The sequence below is a fragment of the Etheostoma cragini genome, chromosome 11 (assembly GCF_013103735.1).
Source record: "Etheostoma cragini isolate CJK2018 chromosome 11, CSU_Ecrag_1.0, whole genome shotgun sequence".
In the NCBI taxonomy this organism is placed as follows: domain Eukaryota; kingdom Metazoa; phylum Chordata; class Actinopteri; order Perciformes; family Percidae; genus Etheostoma; species Etheostoma cragini.
The window spans coordinates 19600337-19623264 of record NC_048417.1 but is presented as its reverse complement, the minus strand read 5'-3'; the positions used below and the strand labels follow the sequence as shown (position 1 = coordinate 19623264).

The window sequence follows — 22928 nt, the reverse complement described above, 5'->3', positions numbered from 1 at the left end:
ATGAAAAATCTAACACAAATAACAACTATATATATTAGGCTAGCCCATGTGCGGTCAAGGCCCCAAAGGTGGTAAACTGAACTTACAGGACAATAAAGTACACGTAAAAATCTGTTCAATATATTGCAAACAGGCAAAATCGCAAACATTAAACATATGTTTAAGACACATAAACGAGTTTTCCTAAATTTGAAGAAGAATACATCTTGGGCTTATCCGGTGTGAATATAAAAGGTCTTATAAAATCACTGCTGCTCACAGATTTTATAGTGATATGGGTAAGCAGTTTCTTAAAATGTGTTGCACTTCCTGGGCTTGTAATCTGTTACAATGTGAAACCGGTCACTACCCCTCCCCCAATTTAAATCAAAGAATAACACTAATGATAATAAGCAAACTGTGTCACAACTAGTCATCATGGCATCATACAGGAGGGAATACAGACAATTTTCTGCATTATATGTGAAATTTCACCACCGGAATATTTCAAGAAATATGAATACAAACTAAGCATGCATAATCACATAAGTGGAAACAGAAATTTTAAAGTGATGCAATATTTAGGCTACGATGTTGATATTAATACAAATAATGATAAAGAGAAAATGGGAGTACCGGTATTCCCAGGGTGCCACGTCATTAACCCTGCCCCCCATTTAAGTGTGGGCCAATCAAAGGCCGAGATATTTATAACCAGGCCGAGAGCCTTTAAGTTTGCCTAGCAACAGAGCTGCAGTGACAACAACAGAGACAGGCTGAAAGCGAAAATAAAACTGCGTTTCGTTCCATGGGAAAAGGGCCGTAAATAATAATTAAATACCACTAATGATCCAACAAATGTATTGCATTATTACAAAAAGTGAAATAAAAACTACTTAACATGATGTTGTCTCAAACTGGTTAAATTAGTATGAGGGAGCTACCATTACTCTGCTGTGTAGAGGACGCTAGATACACTTTTACATCAGCATAAACAGTATGTAGGTATCACAATGATAGAGCATATGGCCTGCTAAAGATTGCTATATTTTTATAATTGCAGTATTACAAACTGGGTGTCTGGCGTGACATTTCCTGGAGAAAGTGCTGTCGGTACAGTGGTTTTTCTATTGTACGCACACAAGAAAAGAAACTATGCACACAATTCTGAAAACCTGAAGCTCGTGTTTCAACAACAAGACTCCAGGCCACAGAAATAGAATGTGAGACTCAATCTATTAGAGAATGACATACATTCTATATGCTCCAGAATGCCAAACTCTCAGCACAATTCCATTGTTTTAACTCAAATACAAATTCCAAATCAAGCAGGACTGTTTACGTAGGTATTGTATTGCCACTGGTGTCCCTGTAACAACACATTCAACATATTAAAAAACGCAGACGCGAGCATGAGACGGAATGCAATATAACCTAAATTACTTCATCACAATATTATCTTTCAAACACACACACACATCCATTCATTTCGTTATATTGTAAGGATTAAAAAGGCATTCTTTCCCACAGTGTAAAGAAAGAAACAAGTTGAAAACTCACCATTGCTTGTTCAATCTTGTTGTCTATGGCCACAACGCTGGCTCCTGACGAACTGCAAAAGAAGAAAAGAGAAATTAATAAAACATTTTTAAACCCAACTGCGATGTAACCTGAGTAAAAAACGATGGAGCCGCAGCCTACGGAGAACCAGCCTCTTTCTCTCTCTCTCGCTCTCTTTCTAGAAATGTGGGTCGTTACATGAAGCTTCTAGAAATGTCTATAAAATCAACGGCCTGGTTTTTCTGTGAAACAACAAGAGTTTATGTCTGTGTGGCCTCTGAGTGTACTGATACTGTAGCATCCATCGACTGAGCACTCCCTCCATCACACAGCGGAGACATTACTGAGCCCTGAATACAGACGCTGCTGCTTCGGACTGTACAGAACAACACTCAGCATTTAGTCTACCTATTGTCGAGCTTCACGTCGGCACTTAGTAAAGAAGACAGGAACGATATGGAGAAATGTCTCAGCTGGCAGACGCCTAGATCCATAGCCACGGTGTAGCACGGCGTATTCATGCTGTTCATGTTTTACAGTCCTTTAACGAACAGCCCAGTGTCCCGACTGGAGCTCCACGAGACCAGCTCCGCAAAGCACATCCACACGCGCTGAATCGATACAATCTGTCCGTTAAAGCTCGTGCACCGACCGTAGCGGTACGAATACAATCCAAGGTCAGCTCATCTCGTCTCTAGACAAAAATCTGCAGCTCTGGACAAGCACGCATAATTCATACAGCGACGGCCGAAAGAGCGGGCCCTGATTGGTCGAGAGAGAGGCTATTGGAATAATCTATTCAGGAACGCCCCCACCTGCCGCTCAGCTGACGCATTTCTGCATAATATATTCCAAGAACAAGAAGTAGGTGGATGGAACCGGGGAAAACCGGATGGGAAAGGAAGAAGAAAGAGCAGTAGTACTGAAAAACAAGTCAGGGGAAGGGCCAGATTTTTGGGGCGGTTGAATTACAGAGACAATACACATTAATCGGCTTCTGTTTAAATGTGAATGTGCCCGCCACTAGTGTTGCCTTGGACATGATTAAACCAGGAACCTTCGAGATGTGATCATGTTTTTATTTCCATAATACGACGACGAAGTGTTTTTCATCCCTGAGGACCAGTATCAGGGAATCCCTCGGCTAATAATATGGTTTTATAGTGCCTCAAACAAAAACGATATGTGGAATCTGCCATTAGTCTCCAGAATGTTAGTAACTCTAAACAATTTGATCAAATGCACATTCATGCTTTTTTGTTGTTGCATCATTTACCTCAATTTTAGGGATGTTAAAATGTGCTTACCACCGCATTGTTACACTATAGCCATTTCTACAAAATGAATTGCCTGTTTTGGGAACAATACTTTAGTAGGCCTATTCTAAGGCTATGGTTATCTTAACTGGATGTCAAAAAAAACATACCAACGTTTGACACCACCCACAAGAGAAGTGATTAAAAATCAACATTATCCATACTGTCTATAGCAACGCAAGCTGTATATCCAGGATAATAATCAGATAGAAATAAACCATTGGCAGGTGGTCAATCCAAATGCTCTGGACATCCATGGAGTGCCATCGGGACTGTGCGTATGTTGCCCCCATGTGGCCTTGTACAGCACTGCAGAACTGTGTGGCTGAGCCACATCATCAAGCACGCCTGGCAAAACAAGCCTCCAACATTTAAATGTCTTTTCAAATAATCAAATCTTATCTTGGTCACAAAGGGCAACATCTAGGTGTTTAGGCTGTGTGCCAGAGAAGGTGCAAAGGGTGACTTATTTAAATACCTTGTGTGCAAAGTAGATGAATACAGTACAAATGGGGAAAATATACTAACAAGATATACGTTAATCCCAACTGGTTAAATTTAGTCAGAATCAAAAATAATTGAGTGTTTTTGTCAATCAAATCCAACTGGCTACCTTAAATATGTGTCCAATATTAAACATTTAAAATGCTATATAAAGGGATTAATTGATACAGACATTCTTTGACAGATTAAAAAGTTAAAAACGCCAACATACTCCATTGTAGCACCAAGACATATTCAATGCAACAGTGCTTATTTTCAAGCAATGGCTGGACTGCCCCTGACTTTAAACTCTTTAAAACACATCTTATGCAATTTTAAACTCCTGCAGATACTAGGTTGACAGCTGTTTTTGCCAGATATTGTATGACCTATTTTATTGGGATATTGGACATCTATCAAAAGTCTTTCAGACAATGTTATGCATGGGAAATTAACAAGGTAAAAATGACTCAAACAGCATTAGCACACACCCAAACATGCCTTTAGTGTGGGGAGTACCTTGGTCAGACAGACACACCTAAAACAACTACTCCACACAGAAATTCCCACCTCAGACATCCTCTAAATAAGACCCCCTCCCCCACACCTCCCTACACAGTCTAAAAGGCCACTCTGACACATTCCATGTAAACCTAAAATCATGTGTAGACACTCTTGACATTCTTGCCTCTAAACTCACTCACACACGCACACACAGACCTCAGCATAAGAAAAACAAATACAGAAATCCTACTTTCATTATTTTTCTCACATAATTATCTATTAAGATAAGGTCGATCAATTAAGAATTGCGTTAAATCTTTGAAACATTGACAAAAGTCAAATGTTAAGCCAATCAAATTTAAAACAAGGTCTGGTGTGGCATCAAGCAACCATGAGGAACAATAGAGGAAAGGTGACGGGTAGGTAAGGGCCACAGAAGATACTGGAGGTATCTAGAAGTAGTATGGAGACTGAAAAGAAAATGGGAGAGGGGGCAGATACTTGTCCTGAAAACACAGAGTTTCCAAGTGATTTAAAAGTCAGTAGACACCTTTAAAAAGTGGGGATTAGCTAATTTGTGTATCACAGCGCAGTCCTGGCTTATTAAGCACAAGTACCAGGAAGACAGCCTCTGAATAGTTGTACTGTTGTCAGCTGATGCTCACCTGTGATCCCGGTCAAACACTTTAGCACTTTATTTAAGAAGCCAAAATGGCTAAGCCACACTCATCTGTTCCGGTCTCATCTTTGACTGAAGGAAGGGTTTAGTTAATTATCCAGACCAAAATAGCCAGTACAACTGCAGCTCTTGAGGAATAACACCCACAACAGGGTCACACTCTGAAATACACGCAAGCACACAGAGGCTTGGCTATACTTGGTTATTCAAGCAGATAGCCAAGAGAAAAATTACATGATGTTCCACTTAATAGGGCACATGCCAAGGGCAAGATGCTTTAAAACACACTAGAAAACAACTGGATCCAAGTTACTTTTTATTATTATTTGATTTATTTTGGATTTAACAGACAACATAATCCAAAAGGATAACATGTTAAAGTGTGAACGCTTGTTTCCAACATGGTCCTTGGTGTTAAAAACATTGCACTATTGAGACTAATTAATTTCTTCCAGTTAAGATATTAACACAGTGCTCTTTTCCTTCATAACCAATAAACGTTATTTCAATTCTATTGCAATATCACCATGTCTGGTTTCCACCAGCGGAGCTGACCTGTTATAGACTTACTGTGATGCTTGGTGGAGATGAAAACTTCACAAAATACTGCTTTATTGATACATGTACTTGCTGCTTTGCTGAAAACAACTGCCCACAACTTAAGTGAGGAATAACCCAAAATGTATGCAGGCCAACGTTCGAGGTCACTCAAGACTGTACTACATCTGTACAAAATGTTTAATTTGCAAAACTTAACTTTTATTATACTATGAATAAAAAATGGAGAATGAGTAACATATACATATAAGAAGTATATTATAATATTATTAAGTGTTATTTAGAAAGAAATTACATAAACAGATTAGGAACATCTTAATATAATGTAGTCTAACACAACAAATGCCCATGTACTGTACCTAACAAACTAGTAACTATGTGTCGCCACATGTAAATTTCTATCTTTCAGTGCAGTTTCTTTTACAAAACTCTTACAAAAATGTAAACCATACAAAAAGTGGGAGTGCTACAACATCGCTAACGTTAAGAGTCACAAAACAATCGTCTTGTAGTATGTGTGTTGCTATACTGTTGCAGAAGCAAAGGGGGACTTAATGTGAAATGATCAACCAGACAGACAATGATGATGGCAACAGAGCGGTTACAAAAAAGAATATGGCTAGCAATTCAGTGACATAAAAGAAACACACTGTGGGTTTAATTTCTTATGGTCCTCTGGAGATATTACTAAATGGCACACATGTACAGCACTACTGTATGCCAACTATGTTTCCACAGTTTTCTGAAGTTTACTATACATTAACGCACCTTCCAACATCTTTACTATTGATATGAGTACCCAGCAAAACTGTTCATAGTGTCTTCTTTAAGTATAGCTCTGTGTTACCGCTGCCCCAGAAGCCATGAATGACTGAAGGGAAAAGAACAAAATAGGCATGCAGCCCCTTTGTGTGCAGCTACTGTTGTGATTGGCTCAAGCAGCACCACACTGTACTGACTCCCTGGTGATTCCCTGTCTTTATTTACCTTTTGAGATGCTGCTCCAGCTCCCAGAACAAAAGCTTCATTGCCATCTCGTCATGGCCTTGCGCTTGTACTCCCTGCACTCTCATGGAGCGGACTGTCAGCAGGATCATGTACACTCCAAAGTAACAGAGGCTCCCGAGCTTCTTTGTTTTGTGTTTTCTGACACTCCTCGCTCCTTCTTAAATTTAGTGAATAGATCTAGGTCGTGCCCTACAGATGGATTCGTATGTGCAGCTGCAAAGGGCATCAAAGGCAGCGTGCCAGGTTATGATGATTTCCTATATGTGTGCTCCTCATTCTTCCTCTGTCTATGTCATCCATGTGTGTTTGAATGGCTGACTAGTGAGTGTATTACTGAGTACAGACAGTAGCTGGGCGGGTGGTGACGTGTGATCATGTGACACTGGGAGTTACATAAACCATCACCAGAGATTAGCATGTGGCCCAGTGATTTCCCAGCTCCTACACCATAGGCCCTCTATAGCCTGAGACACCGATATACAGTAAAACTGTGGACGTCCCTTCAGCAGCCCTCTTTTTACTGAGCAACATGCAGTTATTTGTCTCTTTAGAATAATGTTTTATAAGCACATAAATGAGACCACAGGAATGCAGATGTACTGAACATGTAACATAAATATCTAAACGTCCATTGCCAGGGTTTGGATGTGATTGGATGAGGACTTGACAGTACAGATTGTCCCAAAAGTCAAGGGTGACAGAGATTACAAACAAGACTACATATTTTTCTTGTCACATAAAAAGGTTGTCAGAACCACTGAGAGGTCAAAGTCCTCGGGGACTTTGGTCATCTCATTGAAACCGCAAAAGCAGCCCTGACACTTTCACTTGTTGGTTTAGTTGGCAGTTTCAAAATGAATCATTTTTGTTTTTCCTGTGCACTCTGTAGTTCTCTATGCCAGCCCTCTGTGTCTCAGGGTCTTATCTTGTCATTTTCATTGAAAGGGCCCCTTAAGATGGCTTAGTGCCTCAGCAGACAGAAAACACAACATAGCTTAGGGACAGCCGGCCAAGCAACAACAGGTAAAGCATGAGCATAATGCAGGGGATTTCACTTGTCCTAACAGACTCCATGTGCTGCGGTGAATCAGTATCACAGGACTTCTGGTTGGGTCGTGAAGTCGTACGGCAGCGGCTGTTAGAGTAGCAGGTTCCAATTACCTTGAATCAAACTTCGACCTTCTGCCTCTCTCACTATTTTTAAGAAAAGGAAAAGTTGCTCAATCAACTAAAACTAATTTGGAAAATACTTTTAAATAAAAATAAAACTTTTTAAATAAAAAAAAATGTCTATGTGACATCCTAACATACCTGCAGCATCAGAATTACCTGTCATGGAATGGCCATATCCACCACTTCAACTAGAGTCAATGCTGCAACAATGTGAAATGCAGCTTCTCAAGCAGTTGATGTTACAAAAACGTCATCATTTCTATCAAAACATACTCTTGTTTTGATGCCGAATGTAAAGTCAAGCTCTGAATGATTATCAGGAAAAGTATTTGGCTACTGTACAGCAGGCTAACGTCACCAAAAATGGATTAGGGCAAGAGCCAACAGCAGCATGATTGCCACACTACACACCTGGATACACTGTTTACCTGTACCAACTGGCAGTAAAAACGTACACTATACTTTAACACTTGAGACAGATCCTCCAAAAGTCTGACCATAAGGAGGAGATTCAAAACAACTTTCCACCAAAACCTTCTTCTGAAACCATTTGAGGTGCAAAACAGGCCATGCAATTGCAGCATCATTGCTCATTTTATATCTACAATTATAGTTGTATCATGTCATCATCTAAACACTACATACCGTTCAACCACTAGTTCAATGTGTATCTGATATCTCCAATGATTAATTATCATCAGTGAATGCTTTTTTTTAATAGTTAAAAAAGGAGAAGGCGGCCTGAATCTTGATTGCTACATGTATTTGAAAAAACAAAACAAAAACAAACAAAATCGGTGCTAGCAAACTAGAGTTGCTGCAGCTAATGGCCAGAGTTAGCTAAAATGCCAGTTGCTGGGCCATGTTCTACAGAGTGCCTTTGTGCCTCTTAAAAGACACAAAATGCAATCAAAATTTCTGTACAACATGAACAGGGCCCTTACGTGACAACAAGATGCGTTTTCAACTCAGGCATTGTGAAGAAACGGTTTAAATTCCAAGTTTGAATGACTCTTACCTCCATCCGTCGCTTCACCGCAAGCCCAGAAGAGTCGATCCCGAAGGTCATGCCTTCGTGACAAAAACTTGAAGTATATTTCCCCCCCAAAAATAGGTAATTGAGCACTATAGTGGTTATGACCATATCATTAACTATGTAAGTACATGGAAACAATTCAAATGATGCTGATACCCTTCAGTAACGCTATTACTGTGCAAGCCACGGCATCATTTGGACCGTTTAGACTGTTTCCATGTGGTTACATACTTACTTATATGGTCATAACCACTACATTGCTCAATTACCTATTTTTGAGGGGGAAATAAACGTCACGTTTTCATCACCAAGGCATGACCCCCGTGATCGACTCTTCTGGGCTTTCGGTGAAGCGACGGATGGAAAAAGAGGAAGGAGACAGTACAAACTTTGAATTTAAACGGTTTCTTCGCAATGTCTGAGTTGAAAACGCATCTTGTTGTCATGCAAGTGTCCTGTTCATGTTGCACAGAAATTTTGATTGCATTTTGTGTCTGTGAAGAGGCACAAAGGCACTATTTTGAACATGCCCCCACAACTGACATTTTAGCTAACTGGGAGCTCTGGCCATTAACTGCAGCAACTTCAGTTTGCTAGCACCAATCTTGGTTTTTTTTTTTTCTCTCCTATAGGTCAGTCTCAAGATTCAGGGTTAAAAAACGTAGTGAAGCTATTGTCACAAAATCCACAATGGTGGTCAACATTAGAACAGATGCATAATAAACACGATACTAACTAAAATTGTTTGTACAGTTAATGTATACATCCATGAGCTGGCCCATTTATTAGTGCATGTTATAAACAAAAGCCTACTTTGTAAAAAATAAATAATGCACAACTCTACTTTCGCAAACATCACCTTATGATAAAAATCACACAGTAAAGTCAATCTAACCTGATTAAAGGCTGTTAAGTAAAGCAGCAAGGGAATTGGAAGTTAATAAAAAGGGGCCTGGCATGTCCTAGTGATGAAAAAAAGAGGTCTATTGAATTGTTGAATTGTAAAGGCTTTTGGCTGAGCTGTAGTTTGATAGTGGAAAGCTCACACAGACTTTACCAGTAAGCCCTGGCAGTGGTTTTCCATAGTCACACCCTGACTATGGAGAATGACAGAGAGCTAATGAGTGAGTCAGTCAGAGAGGAAAGGGAGGAATGATGAGTGGCCATTTTGGCCTCCACACGTAAGAGAGAGGTGCTATTGGAGCATTTGGGCTGACAGCAGCAAGTCCTTAGTGCTTGCTCTATACTCAACACAGGCACACACACTGGGAGAGAGGCAGAGGTAGAGAAGGAGGGAGAGAAAGTCCGCCAGAGACACAAGATCCAGAATGGCCCAGATCCACGGCCTCGGCAACATAACGGACTCAAAAAGTCACGGAAACAGGGACAGCAGAGAACAGATGCAAAGACAAATACATTATTCTAATATTGTTTGATGTGGATGTATTATTGCACTGTGTTTAGACAGACATTTAATTTTATGTCACACTACTATTCTGATTGATCCTTCCACTAAAGTTTAGCCAATCATTGGGTCAGATTTGTGCATTTAGGAAATGCTCTTTTCTGCAATAAAAAAAAGGCAAAAATGTAAAAATGCCTTAACGTGTAAAATGCATGTTTGTGCATTTTTACAAAATACAATGTAGGATGATGGACGTAAACATATCGCTCGCAGCTCACCATAGCAGCTCTCCTAGACTATCTGACCAACCTCAAGCACCAGCCACAAAAACACACAGGGAAATCACATCTAGCAAATTGGCTTAACATGCAAAAACAAACACAGGTGCGGTCCTTTAACATCCTTGTAAGTATTCAAGACAAGAAATAGCCCAAAAGATTTCCCTTAAGTATAGCAGATGGACCTTATGCCATCTGTAGTAAATAGTTCAACAAATACCATCTGCATTGTTTATTAAGACACGTTACACACACACACACACACACACACACACACACGAGCAGCAGGATTGAGTAATGTGGAGTGAAACCTGGCATTAAAAGGATTAGCAGCCAAAGAACACACAGCGTTCCGAGTCCAGACAATAGAAGTAAAGGGCTTTGCACACAGTGAGCTACACTGCCTGCATAGTCGCGTGGATCCGCAGGGTCTACTACGCTCCTCATGTGAAGGACAAGGTGTCACTGCCCAGTGTGAGGAGAGTGCAGATGCAATGAGAGACTTCTGTGATGTCAATACAGTAAAAATGGACTTAACAGAGTTTGTTCACTACTGGCTACAAGCTAGCAATCAAACACAACAAAGGATGTATGTTGAATGCTGTTTTGAGCATCAATCAATCATAGATAGCTAAAACGTTTTTGACAAACAACAAATGCACTTAGATGGCGTTTTAAGCTAACGGTAGCAATCAAACAATCATAGATAGCTAAAGCGTTTTTGAAATGATTCCCATTTTCTCTTATTTTTTGCAATGGCAAAAGTTTATTAATTCATGGATTTCACAAATTTCCGTATGACAGTTATGTTGTAAACCGGTTAAATCTGACTCAAATCTGCACTCGCCTCGGATAGGGCAGTGAAACAAGGCTCCGCGAGTAAACGTCAAGCGATCAATGCGTGGTAACCATGGAGATTCTGTGCACCACTGTATCGCTGTCGTATAACTGAATGAGATTAGCTGACTGTGGTATCATATATCCATAATCACCGGTTGATTTATAACAAATAGTGTATTTCCTTACCACGGAGGGTTGTTGCTGGCTGAAGTTAGAGAAATTAGCAGTGTAATAATTAAGGACGTTACCAGATAAATCCACTATTGTGTTGATGCTCGGACAAGCAAAATCCCCGCTGTCTATGTCCTGATAAGTTAAGACAGTTTTATATTTTTGTAAAGTCAAACAGCAAGAATCAGTCTCTTGTTCATTGATTTGCATTGCGCATTGCTCAAGTAGAAAGAACACAATTTAACTGTTGCAGTGGGTGTGTGTGTGTGTGTGAGACGAGCACGACGTCGACAGTTTGCAGTCTAACAGAACTAAAATACTTTGGGATCACAACGAGAAACCATATTTCATGTATCTTGCATTGATAAAAGATCATAGAAGTAAATGCATCCGTTTATTTGACTAATGGATCATTACAAACATGCTATGTTTTAAAAGTAGCAAGTAGTCACACAGGGAGAAAAAAATATAGAAATTTAAAAATCTGATGCATCAAGGTGCCTAGCCCTAACATTGCATTACTTTGAAACATAAGTGAATTAAAAATTCACATTTGCCCTACACAATGACACAGCTATGTCCATATAGTCAATGGTGTCAGTAATGGATTTTGAAGGTCATGAGAAATATTGTGATATACAACATTACAATAAAAACAAGATATGCATGTGGTGCCGTTGACTTTACAGAGACCTTTATCAAGTCAGTGGGGGTGTCTTTTCAGCTTTGGACAGTTTGAAGTTATTGGAATGGATGGAACTACATCTTAGAAATTGTCCTTACTTTACTTACTGAGGTCTTAAACTCAAATTGGTCCTCACAAAGATAACACTTATTTTCTTTCATTATGCTCGTGTTACATTTATCTCCCTCTTTCATTTGAATGTTGGCTGGGAGGCTGTTTATCGCTTAATAGTTCAACGAACCAAAAGAATCAGTGAGTCATCTCCCTCTCACCTCCCTGTAGGCTAGCTACATCTCAACAAACCTCCCTTTGACGCGACTAAAAGGTCTTTCAGGGTCAGTGCAAGCTGTGGGCAGAGGCACTGGTAACATACTGTATACAGATGTTTTTGGCCAACAAGATTAACAGCATCAGGAGTCCTCCTTTTTGTTAAACTGTGAGCTGATGAAATATACGTTAACCAATACTGTGTCTATTTTAGATCAATATATTGCATGTACACTATTCCAACCTCTCAAGTGTCACCAAGCTCACGTTTCATGCAAAGCTAGTAATACAAATCTTCCAAGTGTCTCTACTTACACTGAAGTCAAATACAACAGCTTTCCATGTCTTTGACTTCCATTATTTGCTGGTTTGTTAATTTTGAAAAGCTATAAAACCGTGAAGAGAATGTTAGTTTCCACTACAGCTCAGCTGATGTAAAGGGAAAAAAAGATAAAGCTATTGGTATGCACTACAAACAAAAAATATTCAGGTCCATGTGATAAAGTAGCTTAATTGCAGTTCCCTGCATTCTTCCTCAACTTCCCTAGAGAATTCTTCCCTTTTTCTATTAGACAACTTATATAATACATAATAATATATAATACTTACAAATATATAATATTTTAGAAATTCTACAACCAATGAAAAACCTCTTTCCAATTTGCTATAGGAAATTCGTTTGCTTGCTTTGTTTTCCAGTGCCGTTTCTGCCGTCCCTCCCATGCTGCTGTGTCTTTGCTCGGCTCTATTTCACTTTGGGTTGACAGACTGAGGGGTCAGGGTGAAGCACGGTCATTTGTTTTTACACCCACACCCACGATCAAACAAGTCAGGGAGAGTTCATCAAATCAATAGCTCTAGAGCCATTAGGCTGCAAGCCTAATTTCCCTACTTTCTCATTAAGAAGTGTCATTGATACTTGATACTAATTGATACGGTGTCATTTGAGAGAGTGAGAGAGAAAAGAAAGAGAGGAGGAGGGGAGAGACAGAGATACGTGTGTGTCCATTTGTGCAAGATTACAAGTGAAGAGAAAAGGACAGAGCAGTGAGTGGATTAACAAAAGATGACTTCACCGTCAGGGCCTAATTCTCTGACGACAGCAGCGCTATCAAAAGCACAGCTTAGCTACAAACAAACAAACTGTTGTCTCCTGTGCAGCTTTATAGTCAGGCAGGACAATACAGATGCTTTGACCATCATCGTGCCACTTTCACTCAGGTGATGGATTCTTCTCTGGATATTTCTGCTCTTATATTCAGTATACTATCCGGGCCTGGTTTGGTACAAATGATCAGCAGAATATCTTGCAATAAATGGTCACATGGTCTGTGTCCACCCCCTACACACTGCTGGCATACTTGATAAGGCCACCCTTACAAAGTGTGATATTTCTGAGTTTTCATCTGGACAGGTTGGTCATCGCTTTCTGAGCTTACCAAAAACACCAACGTATGTTGTACAGAGCTACCAAGCAGCTAGAGGAAAGGTTTGCTGAGGAGATTCCACAGTCCGAGACAACTAGTCTATCAACACATTGTATTACTGTATGCAGAAAGAGGAACTAAAAGCCACATTGCCATCTTCTGGTGGGAAATCAGAGTTCAATTCAGAAGTCCCCTGTTCTCCATTGAAAAAAGGATTTTGGTTATGGAGCTTTCTGTCACTTGAATTAAGTAAAATAAATTGGAGATTTAAGTTCTCTGCTACAGTGGACTTTCCTGACACTTTGGACCTCCTTAGATAAGATGCAACCTCATGCACTCTCTTGCTTGTTCAGTTGACACTCAGTAGCCATTCTGTCTGGAAACAGAAAGAGGAGTATAACATTACGCTGCCCTCCTATAAACCCGGATTCTACCAAACTTGAAATAAAACGTGGATCATAGTTAGTCAAAATTGTAGAAACTGATGAAGTTCCCAGCCAGAGTTAGGTTCCTTAACATTTCTCCTGAGCATAACACACTGTTAATTATGCATTAATATTTAGCAAGTAAAGACTTTCTATTATAGATACTCTTTTTACATTCAAAAAGACACATTATGTTACACTGCTAATAGAGAAACATCCTATTTTGCACTTTACTATTTGTATCAATTGCAGAAAATTTGCTTTGACGGTTAAAACTGAGTTGAGCAGTCTACTACCTTTCTTCCTTACTCCTGTCACAATGAATATTACCCCAATATTTACTGTTCATGATGGAAAAATACTAAAACTGATGACTCAAAAAAAAGAAACAAATACCATCATTGCTTCATCTGATTACTTTGAAAAAAAAAAAAAAAAAAAAATATATATATATATATATATATATATATATATATATATATATATATATATATATATATATATATATATATATATATATATATATTTACACACACACGTTTATATTTTCACACTGGCTGTTAGATGATGCATTGAGATTTCAGAGATCTAGGCTGGTATACGCTGCCACCTGCTGGCAAATACTAGAGCCAACGCATGCTATTTTACTTACTAAACTTTAACAAAAGAGTTGAATAGACTCCTGTTGTAGGGTTGAATTCATGTTAAGTGTGCTGCTCACTTTTGCCAGAATGGCACAAAATAATCCCAAACTCGATACCCCATGTGTTTTGCTTTGTTGTGCCTTTCTGAAAAAGAAGAAATGCCGGACATGTGATAAACATTCAGACCTAAGAAGCCAATCGAGTCTCTCACTGCTTTTCACACAAAGCCTCATTAAGCCTGTAAGATTTCATATCTATATGTAATTACCCAAAAAAGGAGTTTGATTGGGCCTGCTATAATTGTCTAATCGCAATATTGTTACGTAATCGCTATTTCTTTGTTCAATCACAAATAATTGTTGACATTAGTTAAGGTCCTAAGGGGTATGGCTGTTGATGGTAATTGTTGATATTGTTTGGATATGCCAAACTGTAATTATATGTGGTTATTGGTTCTACTGATGAGCTAAAGTTAGATGTTGGCATGTGCCCCTATACACGTGCATAGAAACAAAAATGACAAGGTGGGGGGGTTGTAGTTAAATTAATATGTAAGCACAAAAGCAGTGATGACTTTTTTGCCACTCAGTTTTGCCAATAGTGACTATTCTGTTTTCCTAACTTAATCAGTTTTTTGGTAGGTCAATGCTTAGTTTTTTATTGACGAGGATGCATGTACTATTGTCAATTTACGAAAGAAAATAAGTATTCTAATATTAAAGAGGCATGGTTTACTTCATAGGCTGTGTACCTGTGTTAGTACATTGTCTCTCAGTCACATACTGTACAGTGAAAGTCAAGTGTTTACTACATAAGAGAAAAAATAAAACGGGTGTTTTTATTTGCAGTGACATGTATATGTAATTATATCTTGCTCACCCATGTGCACGTCTCTTCAATGGGACCTAACAGTACTATGAACACATTATTTTGGCTTTATTTGCAATTGGAAAAGTCATGAAGTGCATTTATAAAAAGTATTACTTATATGGAAAATAAACTTTTAACAAGCCAAAAATTAAGATCTTGGCTGAGCAAAGCCTTTAAAATCATTGAGATATTGTGGTGTTTCTTATTGGTCACTAGAAGGACTAGTAGCATGTTTTTAATCCAAGGCTCATTAAACTCTAGAGTAGCCTTGCATGACCGGCATTGCTTCCAATTGTGATTCCATGTACTTAACAGTTTTCAATCCAGAACTCTGCTGAGTCAGTACAAAGTCAACTCAAACTGACCAGGTCCTTAATATTAGATCTCTACACCCTCCACCCTCATCATACAGGGCCTTTCAATCCCACCCCCTCCATAACTTATTATAGCTTCCAACCATCAGACCCCCCCACCATTCTAAATATCCTCTGCCCAGGACATTCCATTCATACCAACTGCCTTTAACATGACGTACAAGCTATGGAGCAATTAGTACTGCAACACCAGAACATATTTGCACTTTACAGCCAAACTACTTTTAGGTGCATAAGATTAAAAAAAAAAAAAAAAAAAAAAAAAAAGGCATAGTATTGCAATATTTTCCGTAGCGATACTGTACCAACACACAGACGCCATGTATCTATAATCCCATTTTGCAGCAATACAATTGAAGTGAGATGGAGAAATGTATCTTTGTACATAAAACAGATGCAGACAAAGTCTCCTTTGGGGACATAATTTGAAATTGTGAAAAATTTGAAGTTGGAAAAATGTAACGAACTGCAATATATCGCAGAATACTGCAATATGTTTAAAATCACAATAAAATATCCTGACATAAGTATCGTGATGATTTTGTATTGTAAGTCCTCTGGTGATTCCCACCCTTATTAACTATGTAAATATACATGTACATATTTTTAACAAGTTATGTTATTATTCTACCTGTGTGAGCCATGTAAAAGACAAATTGACATCGATATGCAATGGACAACATTTGGCTGATTCTAAAAGTCCAGTGCAGTAGAGGATTAACCTGCAAGTCCAGACTTCCATTCATGTTGAGGGCCTACTTACTTACAAATTATCAATTTGCTTCCTGTAAATGGATTGCAACACTCTTTCATGCTAAAATATTTAGCCTAGGGGCAAAATATTAATTTCATAACAATTCATTCACATTACCATTTACATTGTCTCGGTTTGAATACTGAAGCACATGCATAAACCTTTTCAAACAGATTCCCTTTCAATTGCAGCACCACCCAGTACAAATGTCATTTTTAATTAATTATTAAAGTGATGGACTGTACGAATGGACTTGTGCTATTTATTGTTGGAAAATGTAAACTGTTAAACTGAATGTCTTACTTTTTGTGTGTTATGGCCATCTTTGTCTGAGGCGCCCAAGGTGACATAACTCAAAGCTATCTTCAAAGAACTTTGCTTGACTTCTTCCTTTCACTCCCTTTCATATGTCAGGTTGAGTTTAATTGCTCTGGAGATAGTACAGCTGTTCAAGGCATGGAGATGGGAGGGGGGTTTCAATGTATAAGTGGACGGTGCAGAATGTGCCCTTCAGTCCATCTCTGTACTCATTAAAGTGAATGGGATAATTTTTCTAGAATTGTTTTCAATATTTCTGTACATTTAAACATTGAATATAAAGTTAAGATCACTATACTGTATATATATGGTAGTTGGTACCATATGGTGTGGTGGTTTCTTACCCTAATGGTGCAATATGATTAATCACCATCAGATTTGTGACAAGGGTGTGGCCTATATAACATCAGCGAATGTCTGACTTTGATTGTTGATTTTGAAGAAAACCTAGGGGCCAAAGCATCATAACAATATAGAGAGAAATGCATAAGGAGCCAGAGTGTGCAAATCCTCAAAAATCTAAAGGTAGATTTTTAAGGCTTAGTAAAAATAAATTAACAATAACTACATTAAAAGATGTGCAAAAGACATTGACACAAATTATGAAGGAATTGGGCCGAACATGATTAAAAGTGAATCTGCCAAGACATTAAGCAAGTAGGAAATTCTAAGTCCTAAGTACTTATATTTTCTTATAAAATGCTTAGAAGAAAAGATACTGTTGCTTCACTTTCCCCTCCCAGCATTGAGGCTAGCATCCCTGAAATGGAGCATTGAGGAGTGGTACTCCGGCACTCTTGTTGACAAGTCAATGTTAAGACATTTAGGGCTTGGCAAATTGGTTAATTTAAGCCTAAAAACAGCAGTCACATGACCACAGGCAGTATATGATGAGCCCGGTGTGGCAGTTCACAGCTTGCCAACCAGCAGGGGGTAGTACAACACTCCAACAAGTACAGTGGTACTCCTATAGATGGCATTGATGCTACAGTGACTGCACCAATGGAAACCAAAGGAAATATGAGGCATGCTACAATGTTATTCTAGCAGCAAATTAATTAATGATAACAATGTTTTGTGTGACCTTTGACTTTTGGTTATTCCAAAGAGAAGTGCGAGTGAGCTGGACTGCAAACAACACTGAACATTTAGTCTGCTTCAAAATAGTATTGAATACAACATTTCAAAAATGAAATGTTATTTTAAAAAAACTGTCCAGCACACACAAACAGAAAGCTCACCAACAAACAGGAGCAAGTGTATTTGTGCTAGTTACTTAAATAACATTAATATAGGGCAAACAAGTACAGTACACAGACACTAAGTACTTGACACACTGGTACTTAGTCAGGGGCAGCTGGCTGGGCTACTGAAAGAAAAACATAATTTGGAAAACTTCAACCCTTGCCTCCAGCAGCCTTCCTCATTCAGACAGAGAGCATAGAGAAGGGGATTAGCTCACACAAAGCAAGTGTGAATGAATATCAACCCCTGTGGGAAAAGACTCTCACATAGAGCTCTCACGTCATCACAGCCAAGCCAGAACTAGGCTGAAACAATGAGGTTCCAACGACCTTAGCAAACCACATAAATCAATAGTTACCCCTAGGACAATGCATGATGATCATCAGACTGGTTCTAATATTTCAGCAGGAAATTGTAATAAGCCAGGCTAGCCATTTCCATCAGCTCAGTCTTTTTGCTAAACTATGCTAACCCTGCCCCAACTGCTGCTTTGCAAAGACATTGATATGATCTTCTTATCTCAACCTCTTAAATAGTTGAAGTGCTTTTCCCAAACAGCCAATTGTTCGTTTTCAACGAAACAAGGTTCTAAACAAGGGCGCACTTGTTTGCCATTGAGAAGGAGCTAGCATGCTACAGTTAGCCACCTCGTCTCGGCTAGTTACGTAGAAAGCCGTGCAGATTATGAGTGAGCAGAGCAGCTCACTATGAGACTGAAGGCACAGGACATTCAGAAACCGTATCTCACTCAAAACAGCATAGTTGGGATTTTTCCAAGTTTCTATGTGTGTGGAAGGACCAAAAACACTAAATAACACCCCAACTCCCAGAAAAGGGATTTTATTTCATAATATGGGCACTTTAAACAATTGCTGTAAGTTAAAGTTTGGTATAACAGTTGTCTGCACTTACCTTTCCTTCTGAACTTCCTGCCTTTTTGACATGTAGTAATGATTGATTGATTGATTTATTGATTGCAAAGTCATCCACTGTACTCTCTAATTGTGTGAAGGAGAGAGTGCATATCAGGCTTCACTGCCTACACTGAGGACAGGAAGCTTCCTTTTTTATTAGGGGAAGATGAAAGTATATAAAAGTATGGCATGGCTGCCAGCTAAATATGTCTTCTGTCACAATATAAGGCAAAATAACGTTTTGAGGGACATGCATGGTATTTGTTTATATATAAATATATGAGAGAGAGAGAGAGAGAGAGAGAGAGAGAGAGAGAGAGAGAGAGAGAGAGAGAGAGAGAGAGAGAGAGAGAGAGATTCCTGAAGCTGACTGGACAGTGTTCTGACCACAGGAATGCCCGCCATGATTCAGCACATTGCCTGCATGTTTAGGGGGATGACAGTGACAGCCCACTAAAGCCTTAAAAAAAAATAAAGAGTGGCTGAACATAAAACCATCTACACAGCTTCACTTCGTCAAACATTACATAAATATTATGCCACACGAGCGACAATGGTCAATAATTACCACAAAAGAGCTGGCTTCTCCAACAAATGATGAGAACACCTATTTATTACTTAAGTAATACTAAGTACATTTCAACAATACAAAGCTAAAGCAGGTGTCTTTTACTTGCATTTATTTGAACTGTTCAAAGCCCATGTTAACAAGACAGCACTAGTTTAATCAAGGATCTTGAGTCAATCCTCTTTCAATCCTTGTACCAGAGTTGAGAAAACAAAATGTCTCTGTTCTCATGAGTACATGAACTTTTGTTGCCATAGAAATTAAATTGGTGAGCATCAGGGAAGTACTGTATAAAGCCAACACTTAAAATGACTATAGGAAGTACAGTGTCTATCTACAGTGATCATTAACTTTTATGGATTCCTAAAGCTATGTATCGCTATTAGCATGAGGTCAAAACTTGACAATGCTGCTGTAAAACGTTAGCGTCAAGCACCGAACCAAACGATCTACGAGGGATTATAATGTTAATGTTCTCCTGAACTAATAAGTGACTCCTTTTTTACAAAAATATCTATTTTGGTTAATGTGTTTTCCTTTCAGTGCTCCAAACAATCTTATTCACAGAAGAAACTGAGAGGCAAACACTGCACCTCTCAAGAAACCAACGGGAAAACCCATTTTGAGTGTGATTTTATTGTGTTGACCAGTATTGATTTTGACGCACTACAGAGCCTCTCAGTGGAAAGACAATAAATAAACAAACAAATAATCGTTGGTGCAGCAATCTGAAGTGCTTCTGCCAGTATTGTACAGGTCCAAAAGAACCAAAATGAAAACAGCAGGAGCAGTTTTTAGATATTGCAATATGTCTGTATGTACACACACATATATATTATATATATATACATACATATATACACATATATATACATATATACATATATACATACATATATACACATATATATACATATATACATATATACATATATATACATATATACATATATATATATATATATGTATATGTGTGTGTGTGTGTGTGTGTGTGTGTGTGTGTGTGTGTGTGTGTGTGTGTGTAGGAGGGCAATTTTCCCATAGATGATAGGCAAGCTAAAAACACAATCCATTATCATCCATTACAAGCCATTAGTTTCCCCACAGCACTCTTAAGTGACTCAATCCAGTTTATTGATGGGAAAATAGACCATCTAAAAGAAGGGGGCAAGGAGACAAATGGAATCAATGACGCATCTGCACAAAGCACACAAATAAGCAACGGGCAAAGACAAGGAGCAATTTATAGCAAGATATGCATATATGCGAGTGGTTTGAATTAACATCTATTTCATTAACACACAGTGAACTGCATATAATCTTCAATTGGTTAGTTCCATTCTGCAATCATGGTTTCATTGCTTGGCTTAGAAAGACGTAGTAAATAGTCAGTAGCGTGTCGGGAGACCTCCCTAACTCGCGTATACACAGCATGCGCTGCTCTGCTGTGTTCTGGTGTTCTCTGGCTTGGTCTATGTGTTGGGAATAGGGGGGGGGGGGGGCGTCAGCAGCATAACAAATAACAAATGCTGTTTACATTTAGTGAAACACTTTTGGTGCAACTGGACAAGCCAGAGCTGTGTATAAAAGGCAACCGCCAAACACTGGATCAGTATTGATGCTGATTGAGTTTGAGTGGTTGTCATGACATAGAGAAGTTAAACCATTCTCATCATTTGGACTCAGCTGCCTTTAATAAATGCCTTTTTTGGACTGACCAATAAACATAAATGCCCTTTTTTGCTACACGCAAATGAAAATGACAAAATCACAGAGTCACATGAGAAAATGGACCAAATGACGCTAGGAACGACTGTCAGCATTTCAAAGATATATGAGATATTACTTTTCATCATCATTTTTAAATGTTTTCTAAATGTTAAAAGTGGTCACCATTGGAATTCATTCTAACTGACTTCAAAATTAAGTCAACTATGTAAGACAATGCTACATATATACCTTTTTAGAACCATCTTTCAATCCTACAGGGGGAAGATGGTAAAAATACAAAAATGATTACGTGTATGCTTACAAGAGTATTACACCACAGCATTTACTGCATTTTGTATATTTTTACTAATTTATTGCAAGGAAACCATCTATGATACATCAGGATACCTATTTCACTCAATAGGACGGCAAATGTGGGTTCGGCCTGAAACAAGGACAGTGCCTCTAAACTCATACCACTGTGGGAACAGCCGTTAAAGAAAAATTTGGCATGAAACAGAGACTGCAACATCCGGTTTGTCGAAATCTATGGAATAACCTTCCCCAAGCAAATGCTCATACAAAACCATCTACAGAGAGGGCACACTGATGGAGGAAATAGTAGAGCAACACAATGGCGGGACTTATCGGAGCTGGAACACTGATGCACAACTCTGCCCAGTCTGGTTTCATCTGGTCCAGTCTGTTGTGTCCTCAGTGGTCTCAACAAGCTTCAGTAGACCTGACATAGATGGGCTGGGTCAGGTTGGGTCATTTCCTCTGTGTGTGGTGAGTTTTGGGGATCTTGTTGATCTCCGCACAATGAGCAACAGCCCAGCACACACTGGTTCCCTGCATTGCCAGGGGGAAGATTACATTCAAAACAGCCAGCAGCAGAGATAGCCATCATGCTGCCAGCCAGAGCCACATTCCCCCGAGCCTTGGCTGTGTTCAGACCAACAATAGCGCTGTGTTGCAGCATCCTCATTCACTTCGATGAGACCATTGCGTTGGCACAGCAGGGGCTTTGGCAAAAAGGATGCAGGCAAATATGGCAAAAGAAAGTTGTACATGGATAAAATTTTGCCACAATGCATTGTCAATGGCACCAAAAAGTCTACATTCATGGTGGCTGAAGTAACACGGCTTCACCAATGCAACCCCCCCCCCCCCCCCCAACACAGTACTGGTGTTGAATGCTTTTGACTTCTGAGACTAGCTGGAAAAATAAATGCATTCCTGTTTGTCAGGAACATATATGTAATTTCCCCAAAAAAGAAGTAAAAAAAAACAACAACATTCGATGATGGCTTTGATCCAAATATGTTTAAGTGGTGATATTGACCATCTTTACCTGTCACAGATTTTTTTAATTACAAAATGCTTGACTAAATAATGAGAAACTGCCCATCTATATTAAAAGCAAAAAAAACTGTCTGTAAATTTGTTGCTTTATTGTTCCAAGGAAGCTTTGGAATAAATGTAATATCTTGTTTATACCAACAGGGCTTCATTAGAACCAGAAGTAGGCCTAATGAAACAACAGAAAACAGACTGTACTAAGATCATGTCACATACTGCTAGAAAACATTAAAAATGAGAAACAAAGGAGTTAACTTGCACCAAACTCTCAAATCATCAAAGGTTGTTTTCCAAACTTACTTACACTCACCGGCCACTTTATTAGGTACACCTGTCCAACTGCTCGTTAACACTTAATTTCTAAGCAGCCAATCA

The 22928-nt window shown here is 38.9% G+C and overlaps 1 protein-coding gene across 2 annotated transcripts in view; it reads right to left on the bottom strand.

Moving 5' to 3' along the window:
* The window catches only part of LOC117952534 (TSC22 domain family protein 1-like), a 30509-nt gene that overhangs the window by 751 nt on the left and 6830 nt on the right, over positions 1-22928 (bottom strand). For both annotated transcript variants that reach the window (XM_034884891.1, XM_034884892.1), the window contains one exon: positions 1540-1591. In XM_034884891.1, the coding sequence (XP_034740782.1) occupies positions 1540-1591 (52 nt within the window). The remainder of the gene's footprint in view (positions 1-1539; positions 1592-22928) is intronic.